The sequence below is a fragment of the Pyxicephalus adspersus genome, chromosome 2 (genome assembly GCF_032062135.1).
Source record: "Pyxicephalus adspersus chromosome 2, UCB_Pads_2.0, whole genome shotgun sequence".
NCBI classification, from domain to species: Eukaryota; Metazoa; Chordata; class Amphibia; order Anura; family Pyxicephalidae; genus Pyxicephalus; species Pyxicephalus adspersus.
Genome location: NC_092859.1, coordinates 137,966,572 through 137,991,826, shown reverse-complemented (window position 1 = coordinate 137,991,826; position 25,255 = coordinate 137,966,572). Strand labels below are relative to the sequence as shown.

Genomic DNA, 25,255 nt, shown 5'->3' with positions numbered 1-25,255 from the left:
TGTCTGATTCACTGCTGTCTTCTGACCGCATTGCTACAGGCCATCTCACACCACATATACTAACACCTCATTCAATTTGGCAAAGTATCTTCCTATTGAAACAATAAGATACAAGCATACGCCTTTCTACATCATACTCTTTAAACTCTCCCTCACATCACATTAACATTACAATCACCATTATCTTTCTCCCTTTATGCCAATAACATATTTAAAAATACCTAAAAAACAGCTCCATTTGTTTCTTCCACGTGATCAAAATACCCCTTTATTCACCCCTCTGTTGTAGTCTCAATAGATTTTTTTTAGTGATATCATTGGGATACCATGACATAGCTATCTCCATGTGCCCTTTTATTCCAGTTATCATGCTTGTCACAAATTTTGTATCTCAACTATCCCCTAAAGAAGCCTAAGGGCGAAACGCATCAGGAACTTGAGACATCATCATCGTATACCTGTATGATATTGTAAACATGGTACAAGACAAGCAACTCCTTCTTGTTTTTGAATATATCATACCCTTTTTTGATTGTATTTAGTTTAGTAGGTCTATGTTATCAATAGGACTACATCGATTAACTATTAAAACGCTTTTATTAGTTACTTAATCCTATAAAAAGCCTGTCTGTCTCTTACCCTTCCCTATACATTTGAACTGGCTATTGACATACATATAGTTACATAGTAAGTCAGGTTAAAAAAAGGCATAGGTCTATCAAGTTCAACCCCTAAAGAAAATAAACATATCCCAGATATAAAACCCTTATGGACATAGTTGATCCAGAGGAAGGCAAAAAAACCTGACATACTGGTTATTTGTTTTGGAATTGTTACTCACCTCCAATTTGAATCAATGGGCTTTTTGTTACCCCAAGCTATTTTCCTCTTGCTACTCTTTCCTGAACACAACTTGGCTGATGCAGAAGAAGTGTGAATTCCTGTTTGTTGCCCATTTCCTTCTTACTACCTTTCTTCTTTTCCCCACTTATTTCACTTTTCTCATTCTGATTCCCCCTTCCCTTTGTCTCTAAAATATTTAAAATACAGAGAGTGTAGACCTTTTATGTATGTAGAACTAGCCAACAGTTTGTACAAGGTTTGGATAGTAGAACCCTTTACCTGGCAAATATTAATCTTTCTCTACTGAATGTTTTTTTCTGGTTTGGTGTTCCATTCCTATGTCTAGATTATTTTAGCTATGCATCTGTGGTTTATAGAATGTTTCTGATCTGATTGTCACCCTTTCTTTTCACTAAATAAAACATGTAATAAAAAGCATCATACATGAACAGAGAAAATCTGTGCTGAATGAAAAATGTGGGCTGGCACTGTTGGCTTCTCATTTTGAAAATGCTTTCTGCTTGGCTGACCTGAAACAAGTATGCAGAACGGGAAATCTGACTTCACTATGTACACATCTGTTTTGGTTTGGAGACTTTAGTATTTTGAGACAGATGTCAGAAACGTAAGGACTATATCATATCGCTTGGTACAGGTTTCCTTTACAAAACCACAACAAAGATAAAATGATCACTAGTACAAATAATAGTAATTAGTCTATTGGGTACTTACAAGGCTCCCGTGTACCCAGGAGCACAATGGCACTCGCCAGTCCTGTGGTCACATGTTGCACCATTCTTGCACTGGCACCTCAGTTGACAGGCTTTTCCATAGGTCCCCGGGTCACACCAGTCTTCACAGCGCCATCCTCTGTACCCCTCAGAGCACACACATGCCCCAGTAATGGGGTTACACAGCGCCTCATTCTGACATTGGCATCGGTTACTGCAGTGTGGACCCCAATGCTCACTGTCACAGCCTGACAAGGAAGAACACAACAAATATTTCATAAGATAACCAGCCTGACTGATTTGTCAAATGCAAACAATAACATGGTGTTTTTCCATGCATAAGCAACAGCAAGACCCTAATTATGTTGCTGTTTAAGCAATTTGTGATCCATAGCGAATTAGCAGATTGCAGACTCACAATACTTCTACATATGGAAGTGCAGAAAATCCCAGTTGCTGGGAATTATGGAAAGCACAATTCTTAGGGGAATTGTCAAACTGTCATTTCTGATACACTTGGACAGTAACTGATTCACACATCTGCAGCAAAATGCTTACTTTACTTTGACAAACTATGTTTCAGCCTTTTATGAAGCAATGATGACAGTTTCTACCCCCGGAATTTAGAAATTACATTTGAATGAAATTACAGTTGAAATGATGAATACAAAGATGGGTCAACATACAAACTAGAGGCCTCAGATTCCCACCACTACATATCTCCTTTCCTATTGTGTGTTACTTTCCCCACCTCCTAGATTGTAAGCTCTGTGGGGCAGGGTTCCCTCCTCCTGTGTCAACTTTTGTATTCATCTGTCATTTGCAACCCCTATTTAATGTACAGCCCTGTATATTATGTTGGTGCTATATAAATCCTGTTTATTATTAATATTATTAATTATTATTATTAATAATAATAATATTAATAAAATACAAATGTACCCTCTTTAGTTTATTTATAAACAGGATTTATGTAGCGCCAACATATTACACAGTGCTGTTTATTTTTAATGAGCTGTCAATGCAGCAATGCACTGGAATGGACCAAAAACAGACAAAAAAAATATTTATTCCAATCAAGTGCACCACAAAACATTGTAACGCATTACTGGACCTGATTTATTAAAGCTCTCCAAGACTGGAGTAGATACACTTCCATCAGTCAACCTGGGTGATCCAGCAAACCTGGAATGGATTTCTTCAATGTCATTTGCTATTTGCTAGCAAATGTTTTGAATCCTGGACCAGATCTATTCTGGGTTTCCTGAATCACCCAGCTTCACAGATGAAAATGTATCCCATCCAGGAGACCTTTAATACATCAGGCCCACTGTGTCTGCACTTCATGTGAACCAGAGAAGATGACTTGATGCGTTGGGGGACCTTTGAAAATAAATGGCACTACAATGCGCTGACACACACCAAAGGATGGCAATGATGAGCCTGGAGAATGCCCTTAAAAAATAGGAAAATCACGTCTTTCCTGATATATTTCTTAAAAATGCTTTTAGAAATTCATATTTATTTGTAGAACTTTTAAGGGCCATTCTTAAAAAAGCAATGCAATAAAAAAAAAAATTTTGCCCACACTGGCAGTTTAGATACTATTTGCTGTTATTTTTCTTTTTGTTCTGGTTAAAGAGTTAAAGCTAGCATCTGACTGATTATCATAGATAACACCTCCACTTTTCTATCAGTCCTTTTTACATGAGCCTTATGCAATTTAAGAGACAATCTAGCCACGGGTTATACTGTCACAATGATCACAGGGATTGAAAATATCTTGAATTAGATTTAAAGTGGACTGAAACAAGCCTTTTTCTAAAATGTCAAAATGTGCAGTGGAAATTATTCTTACTGCCACACAAGATCGTCATAAAATCTGACATTACGCAAATAAAAAGAACTGCTATCATAAAATTACACATGCTAAGTGGACAGTATAAAATGACAATAAACCACATGTTACAACCTTCACCCAACATATCACTAATCTTCCAATAGGCAATCAGTACAAATGTGTACAATAGGCAAATAAGTGTACAACATAAAAAAAAAAAAAATCAAATGAGGAGTAATAGCGTCAATCTTAGTCCCATAGACACAAGAAGAACTGAGTATAGAAATCGAGATGGAATCCCCTCAATGATGGTGGTCATTGGAACAGGTAGTAGAAGGTATTGGAAGGTGTCTTCTCATCCACTATTTTGGGGACAGTTGTTTTATATGTGGATTTCCCATCACTGTCACCAAGTTCGTCATAAAACGTTAAATTAACAAATGTAAAAATGTAACTAAATAATTACAAAATGGTTCCCATCACAAGATATAGGCTGCTCACACAATGTGATGGCCCCAAAAAGCCATAGCTGTATAAAAAGTAGATATTTTCATTTGTATATGTTTTCTTCTGATACTCCCTTGATTTTTTGCATTATAGTTTGATGTTGTTTTTTAACAATTTTTGTATAGCCTGGATAAATGTGTAATCTAAGATTACAGTGATCAGATAAAGCATATTTGTACAAGAACTATAGAAATGGATGGGGTTTGAGAGGAAGGATCCTTGGAATATCGATTGTTTGTGATATTTGAGGTTGTTCTACGTCCAGGTTTTGTCAAGGTTTTGCATATCCCAAATGAGGACTGGAGAAGCGTGCTCATTTAACAATACCAAAGCAGTAAATACTTAAGGGATCTTCCTTAACCTCCCCGGTGTTATATTACAAATATTTATGTAATAATTTTATAATGTAAATATGTGGTGCTTTTTAAAAACAATTTTAATTGATTTTTATTATTTTTTTTTAGGGAGGACCCATGCTCTTCCATCCCCAGCCTAAATATACATACATCACATACATGGCATGCATACATCACATATGCCAACAGGCTGTGGGATGGTCCTTCTGCGTATGCTTGAGATTGAGCATACGCTGGAATGTAAAAAATACCCTGATCTCACATGCTTTTTTTTTACATTTTCAGAAAGACAGGTCACCCGATCCGCCGCCCGCATAGTTTGAACTCGGGTGACATCAGCAGATGCCAGAAAAAGAAGAAACAAGATGGCTGTGCCTACTGTTCAGTCCAAGCCAGAAAGAAGAAGGAAGATGGGATGGCGTATGATCTACCGGACTGCAGATAGACTAACAAATTTACACCAGTAAAGGTAAGTGTTCCACTTTAAATTTTCCTACTTTGCAAAAAATGTTTTGGCTTTAGATACACTTCAAATAAAGTAATGTCTTCAGAACATGACAGTCCTATAATTAAATGTAAAAATGATTCCAAGTTGAGGACAGATCACCCTCCTATTAAAAACAATACTGGCAAAACAACAAGCAGGGGTCACCTCTGCACATACAAATGCAATATTTATACAAAAACCTAACAATGAATTTGTGTATTACTTTCCAAAAATTCATGCCTCCTTGTCATCAACAATAGTATTCTTATATTGTAGGCCCAAAAAAAACAAAAAACAAGGTACATTATTAATTTTAAAATACACAAAGGGTTGCAGAGCTGCTCCACAAACATAATTTAGACGTAAAAAGTTAAAAAGCCTTGTTGTTAATGCTGACAGCTTGACAGCTCGGGGTGAAGAAAATACAAACATGCCTATATAACTATTGTGCCTTGATAAACCTTTATTCTAATCAATCTGTTCTTTTACTAGACACAATGCAAGGCATATTCACAAAGCATGTGTAAGTTATTCTCCCTAAAGATTAGAGGGATTTATACACATCATGTAAATCTATATATTCATTATTCTATGCTAAAGAAATAAACAAAATATGTTTACCTAGAAACCACATAAAAGAAACAAGATGCAACTGAGATAGTTCATGTAAATAATATGCCCTAAGGTGTGTTTTGTCATTTGTTTATGTATGTCGAGAGGGATTGCAGCTCTGTGGATAAAGCACACATCCACAAATGTACAAAAAATAGCAGTATCAAGCTCTGCTTTCCCAGTCAAAAAAATTAAAATTCAGAGGCTTTAGGAAGATGCCTAAAATATAACATCTTAACTACATATCAGTTTAAAAAATACTCTGAATTTTGGTACTTTTTTACACCTTCCTCTAAAGCAGTGTTTCTCAACCTGTGTTTTGGAAACCCAGGGTTCCTCTGAAGCAGTGGTCGTCAACCTTACGGTCCAAAAAAACCTTGGGATCCAGGCCATGCATAACTCAAAGTTAGTGATGCCATGATTAGAATAAAACAATTGATTGATCAGCTTTAGAGGAAATAAATTCTTATGATGTACTAAGTTTTTTGCCACTTCCCAAATATTACAGTTCCAACATTTTGTGTGCACGTAGCAGGACTTTTAAGGCATATAAGTAAAACTAAATAACATTTGTATTGTTATACTTAAAAACAAAATATGAATAAAATTGCCTGACAGCAAACCAATTAGATCTAATACAGTAGTGATACATATTCACCATATACACATAAAATCTGAGTAAATATATATAGAACATAATTCACCATATTCAATATGGTTGTCTTCTCCCAACACAACATAGGCGAGGCTACAGAGGAGAGAGTGAACAATAGGGTCATGTATAATTTCTATCCAAACCTATGTCCTGCGCCTGACCTTATAGTTCACTCTCCCCTTCTGTGACCTCGCATATGTTGTGTTGGGAAGAGACAACCATATTGAATGCTAATGATATAGCATCACTTACTCTCCCTCTCTGCTAAAACAACAAAGAAACAGAAACATATTGATATGCAGTTACAAATCAGATCTTCTAACTGTCTGACAAAAATTAAATTATGATGTATCTGTTATACTTTAGGTCTCAAAAACACTGTTTTTCTGATGAAGCGAATATAGCTGGGAAACATGTCAAAACTCTGAATTTGCTATGAGACTAGGTAAGATGTTATGTGTATAGTGAATATGTATCACTACTTTATTACATCTAAATGGTTTGCTGTCAGGCAATTTAATTCATATTTTGTTTTTAAGTATAACAATAAAAATGGTATTTGATTTTACCTATATGCCTTAAAAAGTCCCACTACTTGCACACAAAATGTTAGTGAGGTCATGATGCCACAGCCCGCTGAATCTCCCATCGCAGGCTCAGACCTGCTTGCTAAGTATCCTGGGGGCACAGGAGGACCCCGCTGGGGGGCCCACCAACAAGAGCCGTGGACCACCAGTTGGCGACCACTGATCTAGAGGTTCCTTGAGTAATGATCAATATTTGCCTCTCATGTCTGTAAGGGTAACATTCTACCCAATGGACAGTGATGTAAGGAGCATTCTTCCCAATGACCACCCCCTAATATACTATGAAATGTGGATATAGTATTTGTAGAAGGGGTTTCCTAAAGACTTAAGTTATGTGAGTTCATTGTTCCATGTCCAATTTTACATGATTTTGCAACATTTGCTAATATAAAACATGATCAGACCCCTAGTTTCAGAACAGTTATTCTGCCCCTGTACAATACTGCATGAGGCTATTAGGTGCAGTCATTCTGCCCCTGTACAATATGACATCAGCCATAAAGGGAGTGCATTGTTTTTAATGAGTCGGATGACTGAAACACTTGGATTGCCAGAAGAAGCAGTAAAGCACAGCCATTGTAGGGCACTGCAAAAAAAGAGGTGGTTTACTAAAAATGTCATATATGTTTGTCTCTTGTAAATATATTATCACAAATGATACAGTTATAATTATATAAATTATTGTTGATAGGAACAAAGCTTTTACAGCATGAAAGAATATTGATACATTTTACTCTTTTACAATCTTACATAAAATATTCTCTGATACATTTCTGCCTATTACCCATCAATACAGATATACAAATACAAAGCTATGATAAACCGTAGATTACATCCCCTTTAATGGAACTTGACATATTACGCAGTGTTTTACAAAGTCATAGTCATGTCACTAGCTGTCGCTCAAGGGGCCCAGAATCTAATGTCCCCCCATAGTCATGGGTTATTAACAATAATTTTGGGGGGGGAGACACATAACCTAACTTCATATTTTAGAATTTGGGAGGAAACCCACACAAACACAGGAGGAACATTCAAACGCCATGCATATAGCATTGTGGGTGAGATTCAAACCTGGAAACCTAGTGCGGCAAAGGCAACAATGCTAACCACTGAGCCATCTCATCTGAGCCACCACTGATCCATAGGAATGTGCATTGCCACTTTTACTGCAAAATTTAGGTATAGGTATTGAATGGGCACTAAGAAATTCTGCCGTGATGATGTTTCCACTTTGTACTCCAATCTGCATGTCCTGGGTACAAAAAAACATATCTGACCAATATGAAGTTAAAAAAAATCTTTGGGGCAGAAAAAACTTTAAGTACCATTTATCTAGAATGGGCTGGTAATGCATAGACAGCAATGAATGAAAAATTTCCCTGCAGCAATTTTTAATGCATTATTTGTGATGCAGCGCAGGCGCATTTCAGGCTACTGTGGTTATGTGTTGGGGTGTCTTTCCAAATAACTGCATTTTACTGCAATACATTGGCAGTAAAAACCACAAAAACCAGAAGCAACAATTACAGCAAGTTTGATTCCTACTATTCTCCATTATCTCATTTTCACTTGCTGTTCTGTATGATAATGTGTACTGTAATAGCGCTTGCTATCTTATAATCTGCTCACTGGGTTTATTAGACAATCAATCCCCTATATTTAAGGAGGAACTCCAGGAAACAGGGTAAAATTATTATTACTAATTATTTAATGCAATATAGAATTACCACTATGTCTACATTACAAAATCCACACAATTTACCCGTAACCTGAATTTCATATAATTCCTGGCAACTAGCTTCATCAGGCCTTTTATTTTTATTACACTATTAATTAAAACACTTTGTATAAATATTTAAATGCTTCAGTTGCGGAAAGGCATTGAGGTAAAATTTTAGGCTTACAAACATTTCAGATTTGTAGTTGGTATCTAAACATTTTATAGCTTCTTGGTGCCGGGGCGAACAAGAAAACAATAATGTTGATGGAACAGAAACAATCAATATTGTAGTAAACACAATGTTTATTATCTGAGTTTAAAGCACCTAAAATAAACTCAACAAACTCCTGAGAAGAAAAACTAAAGCTTTATTTACCGTTTTCCTCCAAGTCAAAATTTAAACCTATGACTGTTGAAGCAATGATTACATTCAATGTAGGATGAAAACCTTGGCTCTCAAAAATTTTTTCAGCAGAGGGACCTGGTATGTTTATTTAATTTTGCCCAATGATGTTAACTGAGGCAATGGTATTTTTAAAAAATCGTATCATAACTACCAACATACAATAAATATAAGGTTCCATCAGATTAAAGTGTAACTAAAGTTCCACTTTTATGTTTGCATGATCATGCAGGTCGTTTATGCAGAAAGGAACAGGTGATGGCCCTTCTGTAATAATCTCTCCTACCGGCCAGATCGCTCATTTCTGGCATAAAAGCTGAACTGCACATGCAAAGCCGGGATGAATGTACTCATGCATGCCTTTGAGGGAGTTAAAGTGGACCTATCACCAAAACTTTTACTTTAAGTAAAAGGGTAGACACTCCCTAAAAATAAATGAAGCTCCTCCCTTCTGTCTTTGCTGCTGTGGCGGTAAAGAGAGAATGGATGCACAGAGCCACCTGGGATACCTACATCATAAACTTCTGGAAAGCCTGACATCAGGACTTTTCCTACATGGGGGAAAAAATGCTGATCTCATGTATGCGCTTTTATTTTTTTCTATTTACAGAAGGCTATGTCACTTGATCTCAAGCCTGCACAGTGCAAGATTAGGTGACATAGCCAGGAGAAGAAAGAAGATGGGCTAAGATGGTGGCACTAGGCACTTCCCCTTTGCCAGGAAAAAGGAGAATTCAAGGGTGGTGCAAGACCAAGCCAGGAAAGTGCTGGAGAGATGGAATGGATGATGCCATGAGAAGAATGAAGACAGATAAAGATGGCGGCGCAAGGCGCTTCCCCTTTGCCAGGAAAAAGGAGGACTCAAGGACAGCACGAGACCCAATCCAGAAAAACTCCAATGGGATTGAGGAATCTGCAAAAGTAAAGGTAAGTAAGATTTTTTTTTTCAGTTTAGTTCCATTTTAAGTTATACTAGCACAGCCAATCAAGATGGCTAAAGATCATCTGCAGCAGGAAGAAGAAAAGAAATATGGTGGCTCCCTGGGTGGGAACGCAGATAAGCAAGTCAAGCCAATTTAGTTAAAGCATAGCTTTAACTAAAAAAAGTTGAATTATTTTATCACCTAAAATTTTTTTCTGCATATTCATTAAGGGACACATTTGAGATCTTTCATTCCTGACCAAGGGGTTATGCTGCCACTTACAAGAGTAGGATACCTGGTACAAACAAAAGGCATTGACAGGAACTTTTGAGCAAAAGTGATATCACTATTCTACTCTAAAATAATTTTCTGTAATACATAAAATTTAAGAAAGATCTGATCTCTCCTAATCTTTTAGATTGTATATAGTTTTTACAAAACTGGATCCTTCATCTATGGATGGGCCTGTGCATAACTATCTGTACCAAAACCCATCTACAGGTAATCCATTTGTTTTTTTTTCACATATTAAGTGCTTTGGTTTCTGTGGAAATATAATGACGCTAACCATAAGCTGCCAATCAGTACTAAATGGTTTAAATTGGCACAGCAAGATCTCTACAACAACTTTGCTACTAACAAAATCACAAAATCCTAGTGGTGTCCTTTGCTGGTGTCCACTTCCTAAGTGCTAGAGACATGCCCAGCTAGTAACAAGCAGTAAAAGGAGACAAAACATTTCCAAACATACCAATAGTCAAACAACTAACAGAGGGGCTGGCACTGTGTCCTTTAACGGAATGGATAATGAGTACAAAACAAATCTAATTTTCTTGTTTCTGGTCACCAGACAGACCTGTAAAAACCAAGACCTGTTAAAAAAAAGGCACTGAAATACAGACTTTTTTCATAATGTAAACTACAAGGCAGAAGTCAACATGCTAGTACAACCACAAGAGTCCATACAAACACAAGAGACAAAAAAACGTCCTGCAGAAGGTCCTGGCCAAGATCCAAACCTGGAACCCTTGCACTGCAAGTGCCATCATATTGCCCTTAACAAACCTGGGGGTAAGACAAGAGGGTAAGGCAATTGCTATGTCATAGTTGCATGATAACATGCACAACATGATAACATGATACTAGTTAGTAGCCACTGCACTACTGGGGTAGATGGGTAGAGGTACAATATACAACAAGACCATTTTTCTGCAGTATCAGGTGGACCACAATGATTTCCAGTGCTTGTAGTCCATGTGTAAGTCACAAGTTGTGGCTCTAGTTACAGGCCTGCTGATCTAGAGACGTACAATTTGGTAGGTAGTAATGACCAGTGCTTGCTTCCAAAAGCCAAATCTTTATACCTGTCAACAAAGAGGGACACAGTTCATCCACAGACCACTACTCTACAGGCAATACAGTACCCTGATACTGCAGCATATCCAACAAGGGGAAATGGTGACCTGCCTCTGGCCGAAACCAGGGCATTACCACCCTTTATATGACCCACATTCAGACTCACGGCCTAATCTGATATAAAAATAGGGTTCTTAGAGTCAAATCTGCTGTGCCAAGGAACTGCATGCATATGGTGACTGTTCCGGGGAGCTTTAGCACATAGGCCGCTGTTGATTGAGGAAAAATCTAAAGAAGAAAAAAAATCTAACTAGCTTAAAACTCAAAAGCCCCAGAAGGGAAACAAGTCCAATCAACTTTACTTGATTAAACATGTATGTCTCTTGCAGACAGTGGGTTGGACACCAACAAGAGACAGCCTCAGGGTGTTCTTTTTAGTTTGTACCTAGCATTTCAATCCTGCATATAGAAGAATAGCCCATCATTTAAACATATCCCGTGTCCTTTACAGAATGTAATTGCTGTTGTTGCGATTCACACAGACATTTAATACAGCACAGCCAGGTCCATAACCTGCACTGAAGCAGACAGCTTGATCAAAAACAGTCAAAGCACAGCCCCAGCTTTCTGATTAGACAGTGATGAAGCACATTGACAAGCTCATTCCCCTGTTAACCTTGCTTTTCCCTACTTTCAAAAAGTTTATTGTGAGCACCTGTGCACTAGAATAATGTCTGGTTGGCTGCCATTGTTTCCCTTCTTCTAGTCTAAATGTTGCTGATACTAATGCAATATCAGGTTTTATATTTATATCCTTAAAAGATTTTTGTAATCTTGTTAATTTTTAACCTTTGCCTGGGGTTCAATTTGAAGAACACCAATGTCTATGGAAGATCTGAATAAATGACACTTATGGCTCCTTCTTAATGTCCATCAGTGGAATGCAGTCTTGCTTGTTATGCCATGGTTTTTCCCATCTCTTTTGGTAAATCCCAAAGAATCAGTGTTGCACCTGCAATTCCTATGTTACTGCACCACTCTGACTGCACCTGCTGTAATACTTATTTAACATTTTTATTGTCATGAAGTACAAAACCAAATATCACTAAAAAAAAGCCAGTCACAATACTCATACCAATGGGCTAAATATAGCAATTTTCCCTCTTGGTGGATGTTCAGTGCCTACTATAGCCAAAAGCTCGGCCAAGCAGGTGCATGCGGAAAGTCTCCGGAGAGGATATGCAAGAAACAAAGGTTCAAGTTGCTGGAGCTATAAATAAGAAATCACACATCTAAATTTTTGGATTTTTGGTACTTCTAGTCACCCTGTGCATGATTACTGAAAAAAGTACATGGTGTGATATGGTTTTAGGAATTCCTGAGGGTCTAGAAGACTTATGCAGGCCATAGGTTTGAAGCTTTTAACCAGCAATGTCAGCCTAAAGGTATTTTTAACTAATTTGTACTCCAATCCTAATTACTTGATGACATTCTTTGTTGAAACAGGGAGTGGAACTATGGGTGGCTGATTGCTGTATCAAAAAAGTGATGGATTGCTCCAAAACTGTCAATAGTTTGGGCAGCATAAAGGTTATCAGGTCGGTAGTTTTATAATAATCAGACATCCAATGTAGATATCAATCAATAGGTATGACCTGGCAGAATGATTGGTTATAAAGTAGGTTGGCAGCTAATTAATGTCACTAACTGCAATTTGTGTAAGGTTCGCTGAACAAGGCCATCTAAAAGCAGAATTGATCTTTTTTTACATTTGAATGAAAGATGGGAGTTAAATGGGGAATCAAAGGGAAATCATCTTCTGTATGTAAAATTACAAAAATATGCAACTTGCAATAGCAAAAAAAGTCATTTTCTTCTGATTTGTCATTTATTTTTACAAGCTAGAGTAAAAAAAAAGGTAGAAGAGAGGTGGCCTGTCTAACAGCCTTGGGAACATACTCCTCCTGACTGCCCAGGGCCCAATTAAATATCCCTCATCTGCCCACTTACTCCTAAAAACCTTTGTGCAGAAGTACAAGTTGCATAAAAATCTTCTCTGGCAAACTGCTGAAAGCTGCTTTTTGACTGGCTGCCAGCGGTTATAGCACTTTATTGTGCTTTGTGCTTGGTTACTATATAAAGCCCAATAACATTTATAAAAACTGACAGAAAGGTAAAAAGCAGCACCGGCAATGGCCATAATATATTTCACTAGCATTTCTGCTTTGTATATTTAGGGAGCAAATGTAAAAATAATTGATTACACTTGGTAAAACCATGTTTTTATTTGCTACAGTTGTCATAAATGGAAAAGCTGTCTGGATCTTATAAAAGATGACTTTGTTCATAAAAGCACACCAACACGGCACAAACCAGCGTATCAGAAAATCCAAACTTGAGTGGCAGAATAAATAAAATAAGACTGATAACAAATTATTCTGCATGCTCACAGAAATGTGTTGCAGTTTTGTAAAGGATCTTAAGGTGGAGCTATGTTGCCCTATGGTACTGTAAATCAGCATTGGGACCGGCTGATTTTATTCTACACTAGGTAAGTTATCTAGAATAATACAAATGGCTTTGTATTCTTCTTTTGTGGTGCTCACATAATGAAAATAAATGGCATGCGGGTGACACGGGACTCAGAGGATTGACTTAAAATCTCTGCTGTAACAAAAAAAAAAGGTTAGAAATGGAAATTCTAATCTGATGTGTTCTATTTCCCACAGATGAGATTGCACACACCACAGAATACTGGAAGTCTCAGAAACAGTGTGTGCGATCAGGGGCACCCAGAAGGCTCTGCACACCAGAACACCGGTATGACTAGGTATTGAGCAAACCAATGTTTTAAACACAATTATAGTTATGCAATATCGTTAAACAAAAAAGTAATGACATTCTAAAGTTATTACTCTGTTTCCCCAAAAATAAGACATATTCATTTTTGCTCCAAAAAATACACTGGGGCTTATTTTTATTTTTTTTTTCATGAACAACAATTGACATTTTATTCTTGAACAAATCAACATTTATTCAAATATAGTCATGTCATCACATTCTGGGACGTCATCATAACTCAGAATCTTGAATTTCTTGAACTTCTTATTTTCGGAGTAGGGCTTATATTTCGAGCTTCCTCAAAAATACTGAAAAATCATGCTAGAGCCTATTTTCGGGGAAACAGGGTATATGGATTGGTATTGTGTAAACAATAATGCCACATAAGGTCTAAAAGAAAGATTTTATTCATAACAGGAAGAATGACTGATTCTGATCTAAAGCAGACACTAAACTGATTCAAAGCATAGATTAACTTTAACATGATATAAATGTGTAATTTTATATATGCATAAGCCAAACAATTATAAAAAGGACAACCGTAAGTTTATTGGAGTTGTCCTTTTTATTGATGCCCCCACACCCTAAGTGCATCCCATGGAGTACATTTTTGAAGTCTCATATAGACACTAGTTTTTTGTCATCCAAGATGGTTGCGTGTGGTCATCTCAGGTGGAAGTTGTGTGCTAGTACAGCTCTCCAGCAATGTTGTTTAGTGATCCAAGATTAGACTTGGTTGAAGATGGAGATCCTGCATGGCTTCTGAAGGCTGGCATCTTGCTGTTTGCAGGAACCAGCGGTGGCAGATTTGACAGTAGGTAGCGATGAGTGGTAATGACCGCCCACTGCTGCCCCCATTTATTTTCCATTGGAAAGATGCCACATGCAGCCTCTCCTCCAAAGAAGCAGTTCTTTGTGTGAGGAAGAGGTAACCACACCGCAAACTTACCGCCAGTCTGAAACCTTAATGAGAGACTGCTAATGACTGCTATTGTTTACTATTGGGGAGGATACAGAAGAGCTCCTCCTGTCTCATCCTTTCCATATCTATTGAACAGAACTGTCAGTAAATCATTAATTTGTTCCTACTGTCGCTGAAAACAAATACTAAACATGGATCTGGGGACAAATATAGAGCTTCTTATGAAGCCTAACCTTCCTCCCTGTTTTAGCAATATTTATTGTGCAGCACTAGCTGACACCACATTACCCTTCCAATGAAAACATCCAGGTCCATTTTGTGCTAATAGGCAGTGAACCCTCATTAATTAATATTATTAATATTAATAATAAACAGTATGTATATAGCGCCAACATGTTACACAGCCCTGTACATTAAATACTATTGAGAATGACAGACACAGACAGTGACACAGGAGGAGTAGAGGACCCTGCACAGAGGAGCTTACAATCTAAGAGCAGCATACAATAGAAGTAGGGGATAATTCCTATGTGAGAGCTGTACTAATGGTGGTGTTTATTGTTCCAGTGCAATACAGCTCTCCCAGTGCAAAGAATGGGGCCACGGGGTGTAAACTGTGCACAGTAAGAAAGAGACCCAGGGAACAAAATTTTGCAGGAAAGTTTGTTCTGTGTCCGGTAGGGGTGCTCAGTGAGGATCACTCAAATGAGTATTCAACCTTGTACTTAATCAAATTTCAAAGGAGGGATATAGACCTGTTCCTCATATTTAGATAGTGAGACAAATGTACTTTACAGGGATAGACAATGGGATTGTGTGTTAAAAACATCTACACCGTACATACACTACATATACAATGAATATTTAACAGAAAAGGTTCCTGTGATCCGTTAAACTTTCAGGATACAATCGCCTGGTCAAATATTAACCGACATGAAATTCACTGCATTATAAATGTGGAAATTGTTTTAGGCAAATGTGCAGTAAATGTGAATAAATTGCGATGTTGTGCAAGCAAATAAATCCCAGAGTATACAGCATTTATTATAATGACTATTATATAAAAAGGGAAAATATATTGTCAGAAAAATTTAAAGCAAAATTGGTCACAGTTCAACAACCAGAGTTGTGTCTGGTGAATATTTATTAAAGTTGGAATTACTCAGGAATGAATTAGTAAGTCAAGTCTGAATTCTCTAGACAGAACAATGTTTGTATATGTCACACAAAAGTTCCTTACTTTTACTAATGAATATCAATTTCAATATTTTGTTCATACAACCACACTGTTTTAATGGCTAACAACACAGGGAGCCTGAATGCACATGTACAACATACGCACCAAATGATTTATGTACTGTGTGCAACGCTAATAAGCAAAACCAAGGAAAAAATAAATTAAGGTTATTTTACTAATAGGAGTTTAGGCTTTTCATATAGCAAAGTCATTTTCAAGTCTACAAAAGATATTTCACTTAGCTTAGTAAATGAAACAACCCTCCAATCACGTGCAAGATTTTTTAGATTACCTTGCCCCTGACTGGGTACTCTTTGCAAAGTGATTATTATCTTTGGTAAGTGAACCTCAATTCCTTTAGTAAATCACCTCAATCAATTTTACCTGTCACTGTACCAATTAACCCCCCTAAAGCTGACCTTTACTCCAAAATGTAATTCTTTTTTTCTTGGCAAAGTTGTATAAAACACAGTTTATTAGTATATCAGATAATATTTGTTTCGGGAGTCGAGATCTTTGCTGTTCATGTTTGGAGTACGGACTCATTAACCTCCACTATGAGACGGAAATATGGACTTTATTATAAATGGACTTCATATTGGTTTTAATAAATATTGTCTGATATACAGGTTACATACAAGATAGGGACTGTAGGTTTGTCCTTAAGTTGAATTCATATGTAAGATGTAACATGTACATTATTTTAATAAATGTAAAAAATCTTTATGGAACCTAGACATTTAATAACTTCTGGAGCAAGCTGGGCTTTGATATGCAAAAAGAAACAACTGCAGAATTGTCTTGGTCATTAATGTCCTTAAGTCGGGGGCTACCTGTACTAATAAACTGTGTTTCTATACCTCTGCCAAGAAAACTCAGTTTTTCTGTTATTCTCACCAAGAGAATTGGGAATGAGCTGAAATCTTAACTCAATAACTAAACCCATGGGTTGGTTCTTAGTATTTAGTATTGGAATAGAAGACATATTCCCCCAAACACATACATACTATTTGTTGTTTTAGATGAAAGAAGGCACTGCTCTTGTCCATAAAACCATTTGATTTGAACTGGTTTCCAGCTTACCAACCTTCTTTATTACCATATCTAACATTAAATTAGCAATATTGACTCTAAATATCATTTCATCACTTCTCATCTGATAATCATGCAGGAGTTGTGGGAATATGGAATAGATAAACTCTATCATCACATGTTCGTTATACACAGGCCTTGTGCTATGATGAACAGAAAATCAGCTGCTGGACTGAAAAATTCTGATTTGTATGACGTCCAATGTTCATTACAGCCAAAGTCATTCATTTAACATTTACATCAATAAGTAAAATGTAAAATATTCTCATACACATGTCTCTGAAGCCTTACTGATAAAGTACAATTTTAAAAAAAGAAACTAACAAAACGTCAGAAATTATTTAATGCTTTTATCACATAATCAAGCACAGCATTATACTTTTACATGTAATACATAGTATTTGCTGCCAATGTTGACCTATTCTTGTTTCCTGGTTGTCATGCTGGCCTTCTGGCTTCAATTTTTTAAACCATTATCCTATAACCAGTATACATATAGGGCTCTATTTATAAAACAGGGAATCAGACATTGCCTCAAATATTCCCTCCTGGGAATCTTCCAGGTCCATGTGTTTCAATAGCAGTACAGGATTCCACAAGAGAATATTTAAGTGAATGTCAAATGCCCTGATTTTTTATTAAAGCCCATGGACATTCAACTTTTTTATTTATTTTATTTTATTTTTATTTATTTTTTTACAAACAAAACTTTTTCTGAAGAACAGGCAGTTCACCCCTCTTAAAATAAGTCGCCCAAAATAATTCCCAATGCATATTGCAACATATGTACATTGTAAACTGTGTATAAAATGTATAGAGTGTTCTGTAATAGGCAGAGGGATATGGGCTCAGAAATAAATTTGTATTTGAATTTACTGAAATTGTGTTCACACTAATAAAAATGTTATACACACTAAAGTGTATGGCAAAAAAATGACATCTGTGCTGTGTCCCTAGGGAACGGAGGCCCAAAAGGCAGACTTACAACCTTAGCATACCAGGCCCCATACATCGGTGAATCAAATATATATACCCCACTAATGGAGCTGTAAAGAAAAAAATGATTTCAATAAAAGCACGGAAAGCCCTCGATTTATATCATGACAGCAGTGAGTACAGTATTGTGATATAGGCTGAGGTCACAGAGACGCAATGTCAGGACGATAAAGCCTAGAACATCAATGTGTCCCTCTGCCTGTGATGACTTGTTTTTGGCATACATGTGACAATCGATTTCCTATTTCTAATTAATAATTCTAATTATGATGCGCTAAATATACCCGACAGCTGGGAGCGGATTTATCAGGGAATATTGATCAGCTGCAGACTTTGTGATGTTATTGATTTGCTGTTTGGCGCTGGAGACATCAGGGAAAGGCGAGCAGCAGCCACTGAACTCCAGAGAATCAGATTGTGCCAAGGCCTGGCAGTCGCAGGGTATTCTCTGTGCCATTCCTATCTCTGCCAAATGTCTATTCTATTGGAGGCCCCACAGAGAATGGCACTGCTGCTCGCTGTGTATCATATTAGCCTGCCCAGCGACGTGATGCATTAAGTGTTGGCATGAAAACAGTTAATGCGGCACAATCACAGCTATCCTCCCCATTCCCAGAACCCGTTATTACCGGAAGTGGCAAAATTTGACGTAGAAGCTATAAGGGAAATGCTGATAGATCGATAAAATGTGTCAAATTAAGATTCAAAACCTGCAACAATTAATGCATTTCTTTAAACTTCCTCACAATGGGGTTTTCTATATTACCAAAGTGGAAATTAATTTGTTAAAGCCGTGCACAGAAATTGATTTAACCTAATTAAATATTTAGTGTTCCCAAGAGAAGGTTATCTTCCCCTCGAGCTTCGTTTACAAGAAACATTGTTTCAGGTTAGTATAATTGGAGATTACCTATAAATTACAGCATGCATAATAACACATTTCTATTTACATTTGTAAGGATGTTTCTACGCCTCATTCAAAAATTTGACATTTTAAGTGAACCTGGCATTGGAATTCATTGTCCCCTTATTTTCTAGTTCCTACCACAAAAATACAGCAAACTTTAAAGAGGAACTATAGTTCCACACAAAATAAATTGTGATCAGACAGGTTCCATAATGCGGAAAGGAGAGATGATGTTGCTTTTGAAATAAAACCCATTTACCTGCACATGTGCAGCTCAGTGTACGATGCCGGGATGTGTCAGGTATCCCCGCATCCCCCAAAGCTGCTGGGACTGAGTGAACTTCGGCTGCATACAGTCCATGTCATTCCAGTTCAGGGATGACATGATGGCTGAAAATCAGGACCTGGAAGAAAAAAATGGCAGCATCTGCAATGGACCAGGGATGAACGTACTTAAACAATTGTCAGCAGGCAGGCACGGTTACTTTATTCCAAAAGGAACATCACCTTTCCGTTCTGCAACAAAGGCCTAGTTGCAATTTTTTTTTAGGTAAGGGTTTATTTCCTCTTTAAGCAAACAGCTAATTGCACAGATGAAATATAGTACATATGTTTACTGCCAATGTACTGCCAATGTACTTCCAGTTCTGGGATGTACACAGCCATAACACAACCTTGACTGGCAGGACAGTAAAGGTAGGCTTACACTTGCCTCTTCATTGCACCATTTGCTCCCTGTAGCTGGTACTTTGCCATACACTCGAACACCTTCCAGGCAGCATTGTTTCAAAAAGAACCGGCATCTGCACATTTGACAACTGGCAGCAGTGAGCAGTACTAATATGGCTCTCCGCAGCCCCTACTTATTCCCTATAGGACTGCTGCAGGGAGACGCTACATGTAGTAAGGGAACAGCAGTGTGAGGAAGCCGTAAATGCACCACAACCTCACTGCCAGTGTGAATTAGTTATAAAAGGAGTGGCAGCAGACTGATAAGCTGTTCTCTCTGGTATTTTTCTCTCTTTACCTATCAGCATGTTTCTTGTGCCGCTTCTTCCTCTAGCAGTTTGAGATCTGCCATACAAGGACTACAAGGGACTGATACCAACTCAAAATCAGGTTCTATCACTGCCTGCCTTTAAAAAAAAAAATCACTTATACTTTTAAGAACATATTAAATGAATAGAGCGCTGCATTAATGTGTGTCTTTTATGTCTTTCACTAAAAGAAAGTACATCAATATGCTGCCATGGGTGTGCTTTAGTGGGGTTAGTATAAATTGCCTTCTGGCCCATGTCATCGTGCCATGGATAACTTTTTGGTGACTTGGTGGGCATTAGGCACTATGGGCATTCTGCTAGAACAGGTGATCCAGTGGTTGGTTTTCTGTTAAAGGTACTCAAAGCAATTTAATTTAGAGCTGAAAGGGTTAAATTCCTGCAGTTTCCACCCAGTGATGTTCTTGGCTTGTAGTAATCTTGTTTTTGTAGCTTCTGGTTCCAAGGTTTGTGCCCAGAGATTTTGTAAATTAATTATGCATAACATGTTGGCCAGATCTAATGAGCAAGCAGAGAGAAGGCAGTGTCCGTGTATTGGTGGAGATGAGAGAGGGACGCAGTGCTGTGAATGAGACTCTCGTGGGGATGATTCCAAGCTGTGTCGCACCCCCCACACTCCTTAACACACAAAGCAATATTCTTCCACTCAAATCAGTGTAATACACAGCACCATTTAACTGTTTCCACTTACAATGAAGCACGAGGTTCAAGTGTTTATTAAAAATTGCAGCTATTCGCATACTAATAGGAACCGTACAAAGCACATACTATAGTATATTATTTGCTGCTTTTAAATCAATAACATTCATTTTACATATAAGCTTTACAACTTTGCAACTGGCAAGAAAAGTTTAATATTTTTATATAAATTATACAAGTGGGTGCAACAATAGCTATGAGCAGGACAGCAGCACAGGTTGGCGTGCATTGCTGTGTATTGTGATTTAACGCACAGGAGCCACATCTGTTATAGTGTCAATGAAGCCTTGAGTGTTATTTTTTTAAAACCCAACATTGGCCAAAATAGATTTTTTTTGGGGGTGGGTGTTGGGATAGGTGGGGATGCGGTTATTATTATCTTGAAAATGTGCTTTTCTAATCTTCACTGTGTGTGACATAAATAAGAACCTTCATTTATCTAATTAATGGTCCATGGTCTTTTTTTACAGGTAGTCCCCGGGTTAAGGACATCTGACATACAGACGACTCCTAGATACGAACAGGGCTTCCCTGCTCGCTTGTGTGCAGGGTGGAGGCTTGATGAGGTAGAGGGGGGCAGTTTGCATAATTTGCAGAATAAATCTTGGTAAACACAGCTGAGGTTCTGGGTGATCTTAAGAGATGAGCTGATCCGTAACATCATGCAACTCTTTAATGATCAAGACAAACTCTGCAGCTTCAGAAGTTAATAAATGTCTAGGCTTCATAAAGTTTTTTTTTCCCTTTGTTTGTGATTAGCTCACAGTGAGGATTTTATACAGTTACTGACGCCACAATGCCTAATAATATGTTGAGACAAACATCTGTCCTAATTGCATTTATTAAAATAATGTACTTGTTCCGACTTACATACAAATTCAACTTAAGAACAAACCTACAATCCCAAACTCGTATGCAACCTGGGGACTACCTGTATATAAAATAAATCTGCATTTAGTTAGCTTTTGGACCTGTCCTCGAAAGTAAACTTTAAATGTACTTAAAGCAGAACTAAAGTTCTGTTGTCTTATGATGAACTGCACACGTGCATGCCCTTTGTTTTCAGCAGCTGCTCACCAACACACAGCCCTGGATGGAGAAGTGTGATGGTACAGAAGATGAAAGGAAAGATTTTCCGGGTTAGGAGGTGTGGAAAGAAACCATCCATGATATTCACTTAAAATAAAGAAAATAAATTAAGGGCTATATACAACGCTGGTCACCTGGTTCCTTTAAGAGGTCTGCCACCACCACATTACATAGCAGTTCAATCATTTGATTGTTTTTCATGGATGAGAGTTATCATTTCAACTTTGACATCAGTCTCGCAATTCCTGAAGAAGCAGATACTGCGAAACACGTTGAAGTTGCTACTGAAAAGACATTGTAAATGTATGACTGATATTTATTGTGAATTTCTCTGTTTTATTTTTTGAATGCTGTGGCATTGCCCCATGGCAGCCAATTAGACCCATGCTGAGAAATGGTACTGGAGAAATAAAGATTGAATTAGATTAATTGCTATTAGACAATGGACACATTTCTTAGACACTGTAATAAATATAGACCAATGGACTTCCCGTCAGAATCTCCAAAAACATTTCAGTGAACAAAACGAGTTAACACTTAGTAATGCTGTCCCAAGTATGCTGTGCTGTGACCTTCAATGACACCATATAAAAGTGACTGTCTTGTAAAGTGATGAATCACCATTGGAGAGATAGCAATGTTTCAGAGACAGAAACGCTGAGCTTTTTTGCAGGTCCAAGTTGCTACTTTTTCTGAAAAATCTTGATGGGAAAACTCAGCATCTTTCTGCCAATCTCGGGGACATCTCCTGACCCCCGCTGGTATAAAGACACAAGGGAGCAAGAGGCTGACATGCATCTGAATAATGACAGATTAGAATCCCATACATCTGATAGGAAGTGTTATTTATACCACCTGCCTCTTGAATAAATTCTGCTAGTTCTGTGGGAGCCACCAGAGAGATTGTTAGCCTAAAAAGGAAGATGAAACACGGCGTCTGCGTTCTGAAGACTGAGCTTTTAACATTTAAAAGGCTCTTTGGCAAAGAGATGGAAAGGAATTCAAATCCGTGTCACAGAGGCACAACCATTTTTAGAACTCAAAAGACATGTTAGACAGAGGATGGCAGGTGACAGTCAACGTGATGGTGACAGAATGTCCAGTCCACAACCGGAACCGCTAATAAGGCAGCAATTATCAAAAAGGGCTAGTGGCAGGAAAACCTACTGTCTGCTGATAGCAATATATGGGAACACTGCTGAAGAATTATATATGCCTGTGCATACCTATCAGTAGTAATGTCTTCCAACATATTCATTTATTAGACCTCTAAAACATTTCAGACAAATTGATGTGAATGCAGAAGATTCACCTTTCATATTAAGGGAATTCAAACCAATTAAAATCCCTGAGTGAGAAGCCTCCAGAGTCATAGGTTACATACTAGTCATCAGTATTCAGCTTCTCTGTAGAAAATGTCTTTGGCCCGAAACTACTATATAGGCCAGGGTCTACACAGTACAGAAAACAGCATTTTACAAAAAAACTTTTCATACAAGTTCTAAACACCATTTTAGAATAAATCAGAAATTCTACAATATAAGGTTTAAAGAATAAGCCTGTAACTGATACTGAAGTTGTCAATATATGTGGCCAATGCGTGACTCAAAACCTACAGAGTTAGCACATACAGTTCTATAGAGGGTCAGAAAAAGTTGATTTGCCAAAACTTGTACTACCTAACTTCTTCTTTCTCACCTTCATACTGTATATATTCTAATATAAACCCAGAGTTTTTTTTTCTCAAAATGCAATTTGGAAATTATATTCAGTTTATACTTCGGTTAAACCAGTAAAGTTGCTGTGTTCTTGTGTAAAGTGTGTAACAAATTCTTGCCATCAAGGACAAGAGATTTTAGTTTGTTACACCTTACATGAGGACATAGCAACATCTACTACTGGGCAACAAAAAAATTATGAGGAGCAAGTGACCAATCATAACTTACTCAAAAGTTCAAAATACTTTAACTTTAACAAAGGTGGGAAAAGATATAAAAACTGGGACCTTGTGATTTTTTTTGTAACTTTTTTCCCCGTTTTACATAAATGTTTTACAAATAACACACCATGCATGTATTTATTCACAGTAATTTGATGCCATTTCTATTGATTACCGAGTGTTAGCAGTGATGGACAGATTTTGTGGTTTATACTTATCCAACCACTTCCAGCATTTTCAGGTAAAAAGAAGGTTTATATTTGGATTGGTTTATACTCGAGTATTATGGAAAATCACTAACTACATAAAAATTAAAGGCAGATTGGAATCTGACTGGTGGCTGTGAGAAAGTTCTTAATGCTGGCATTTGTACAGGTTTCTGTGGCTAAGAGGTAGCAATAAGTGTTTTCCAGCATTGTGAGCAGCAAGGTTCCAGGATCACCAGATTACAGACAAGATGAAATAGTGTGGACTGTGTAGTACAGCAACGTGTAAATAGAAAGCTGAAGTATTCAGCAACACCACAATACTCCCTTGTTTGTTTTCTGACAGAGTCAATTATGACTTATTTGCAGAAAACATGTGTCAGAAACATACAGGACAGCCAGAGCTATGGTTGGTGGCAGTGTGGTTCATAGGCCACAATTGGGTATCTTTATGGAGCCATCAGAATTGGTGCATCTGGACTTCCTGCACTGTTTTAGCCCTATCCCTGACTTGCTTAATCCTGTTACCCTTTATCCCCCTCCCGTATTCTCATTTGTATAAATAGGTAACTTTTTATGTTGTATATAGATTTTTGTTATTTGTATTTCTATAGTGCCGACTTCTCTTTACTGAGTCAATAGTCATAATACTATTGATCCTAACAAAGCATAAGGCTATGTTCTTCACTCTAATATGCATGTGTTTGCCATGTGTTACCGGGAATGCACAGCCACCCATGCTACTGCCTGTAAAACTGACACTTTGGTACAAACCATCAGAAATGTGTGAGGCTGTGTATTGTAGTAATGTATATAGTGAGAACAGTAAACATTGTTTTTTATGCAATGTTACAGAGCCCCAAGGCCAAATTTTGGGAAAAACCAATTAACCTACCGGTTTGTTCTTCAGAATGTGGGAGAAAACCCACATGGGAAAAACAAAGAAACAGTCACTCTGTGTCGTGACTGGGATTCAAATCTGGGTTCCTGATTCTGCAAGGCCAGAGAGCTAGTTATGGTTTGCAGTGTGCTGCATAAAAAAATGTACTGTTACTATTACACGTATCTTTAGGACTGATATGAGCTGATCTATTAAAGCTCTCCAAGACTGGAGAAGAAGGAATATCATGGGAGAACCAGGGTGATCCAAAAACCTGGAATAGATTTTCTAAAGATCATTTGCTATTAAGTTGGCAAATATTTTCAATCCTGGTCTAGATCTTATCCAGATCCATAGTCTGTGTGT

General features: G+C 37.5%; 1 protein-coding gene across 1 annotated transcript in view; it reads right to left on the bottom strand.

Annotated features, from left to right (window-relative positions):
* Nucleotides 1-25,255, bottom strand: part of MEGF11 (multiple EGF like domains 11) — a gene marked incomplete in the record, with an annotated part of 327,149 nt that overhangs the window by 131,478 nt on the left and 170,416 nt on the right. The window contains 1 exon segment of the mRNA XM_072402612.1: nucleotides 1,576-1,822. Coding sequence (XP_072258713.1) covers nucleotides 1,576-1,822 — 247 coding nt within the window.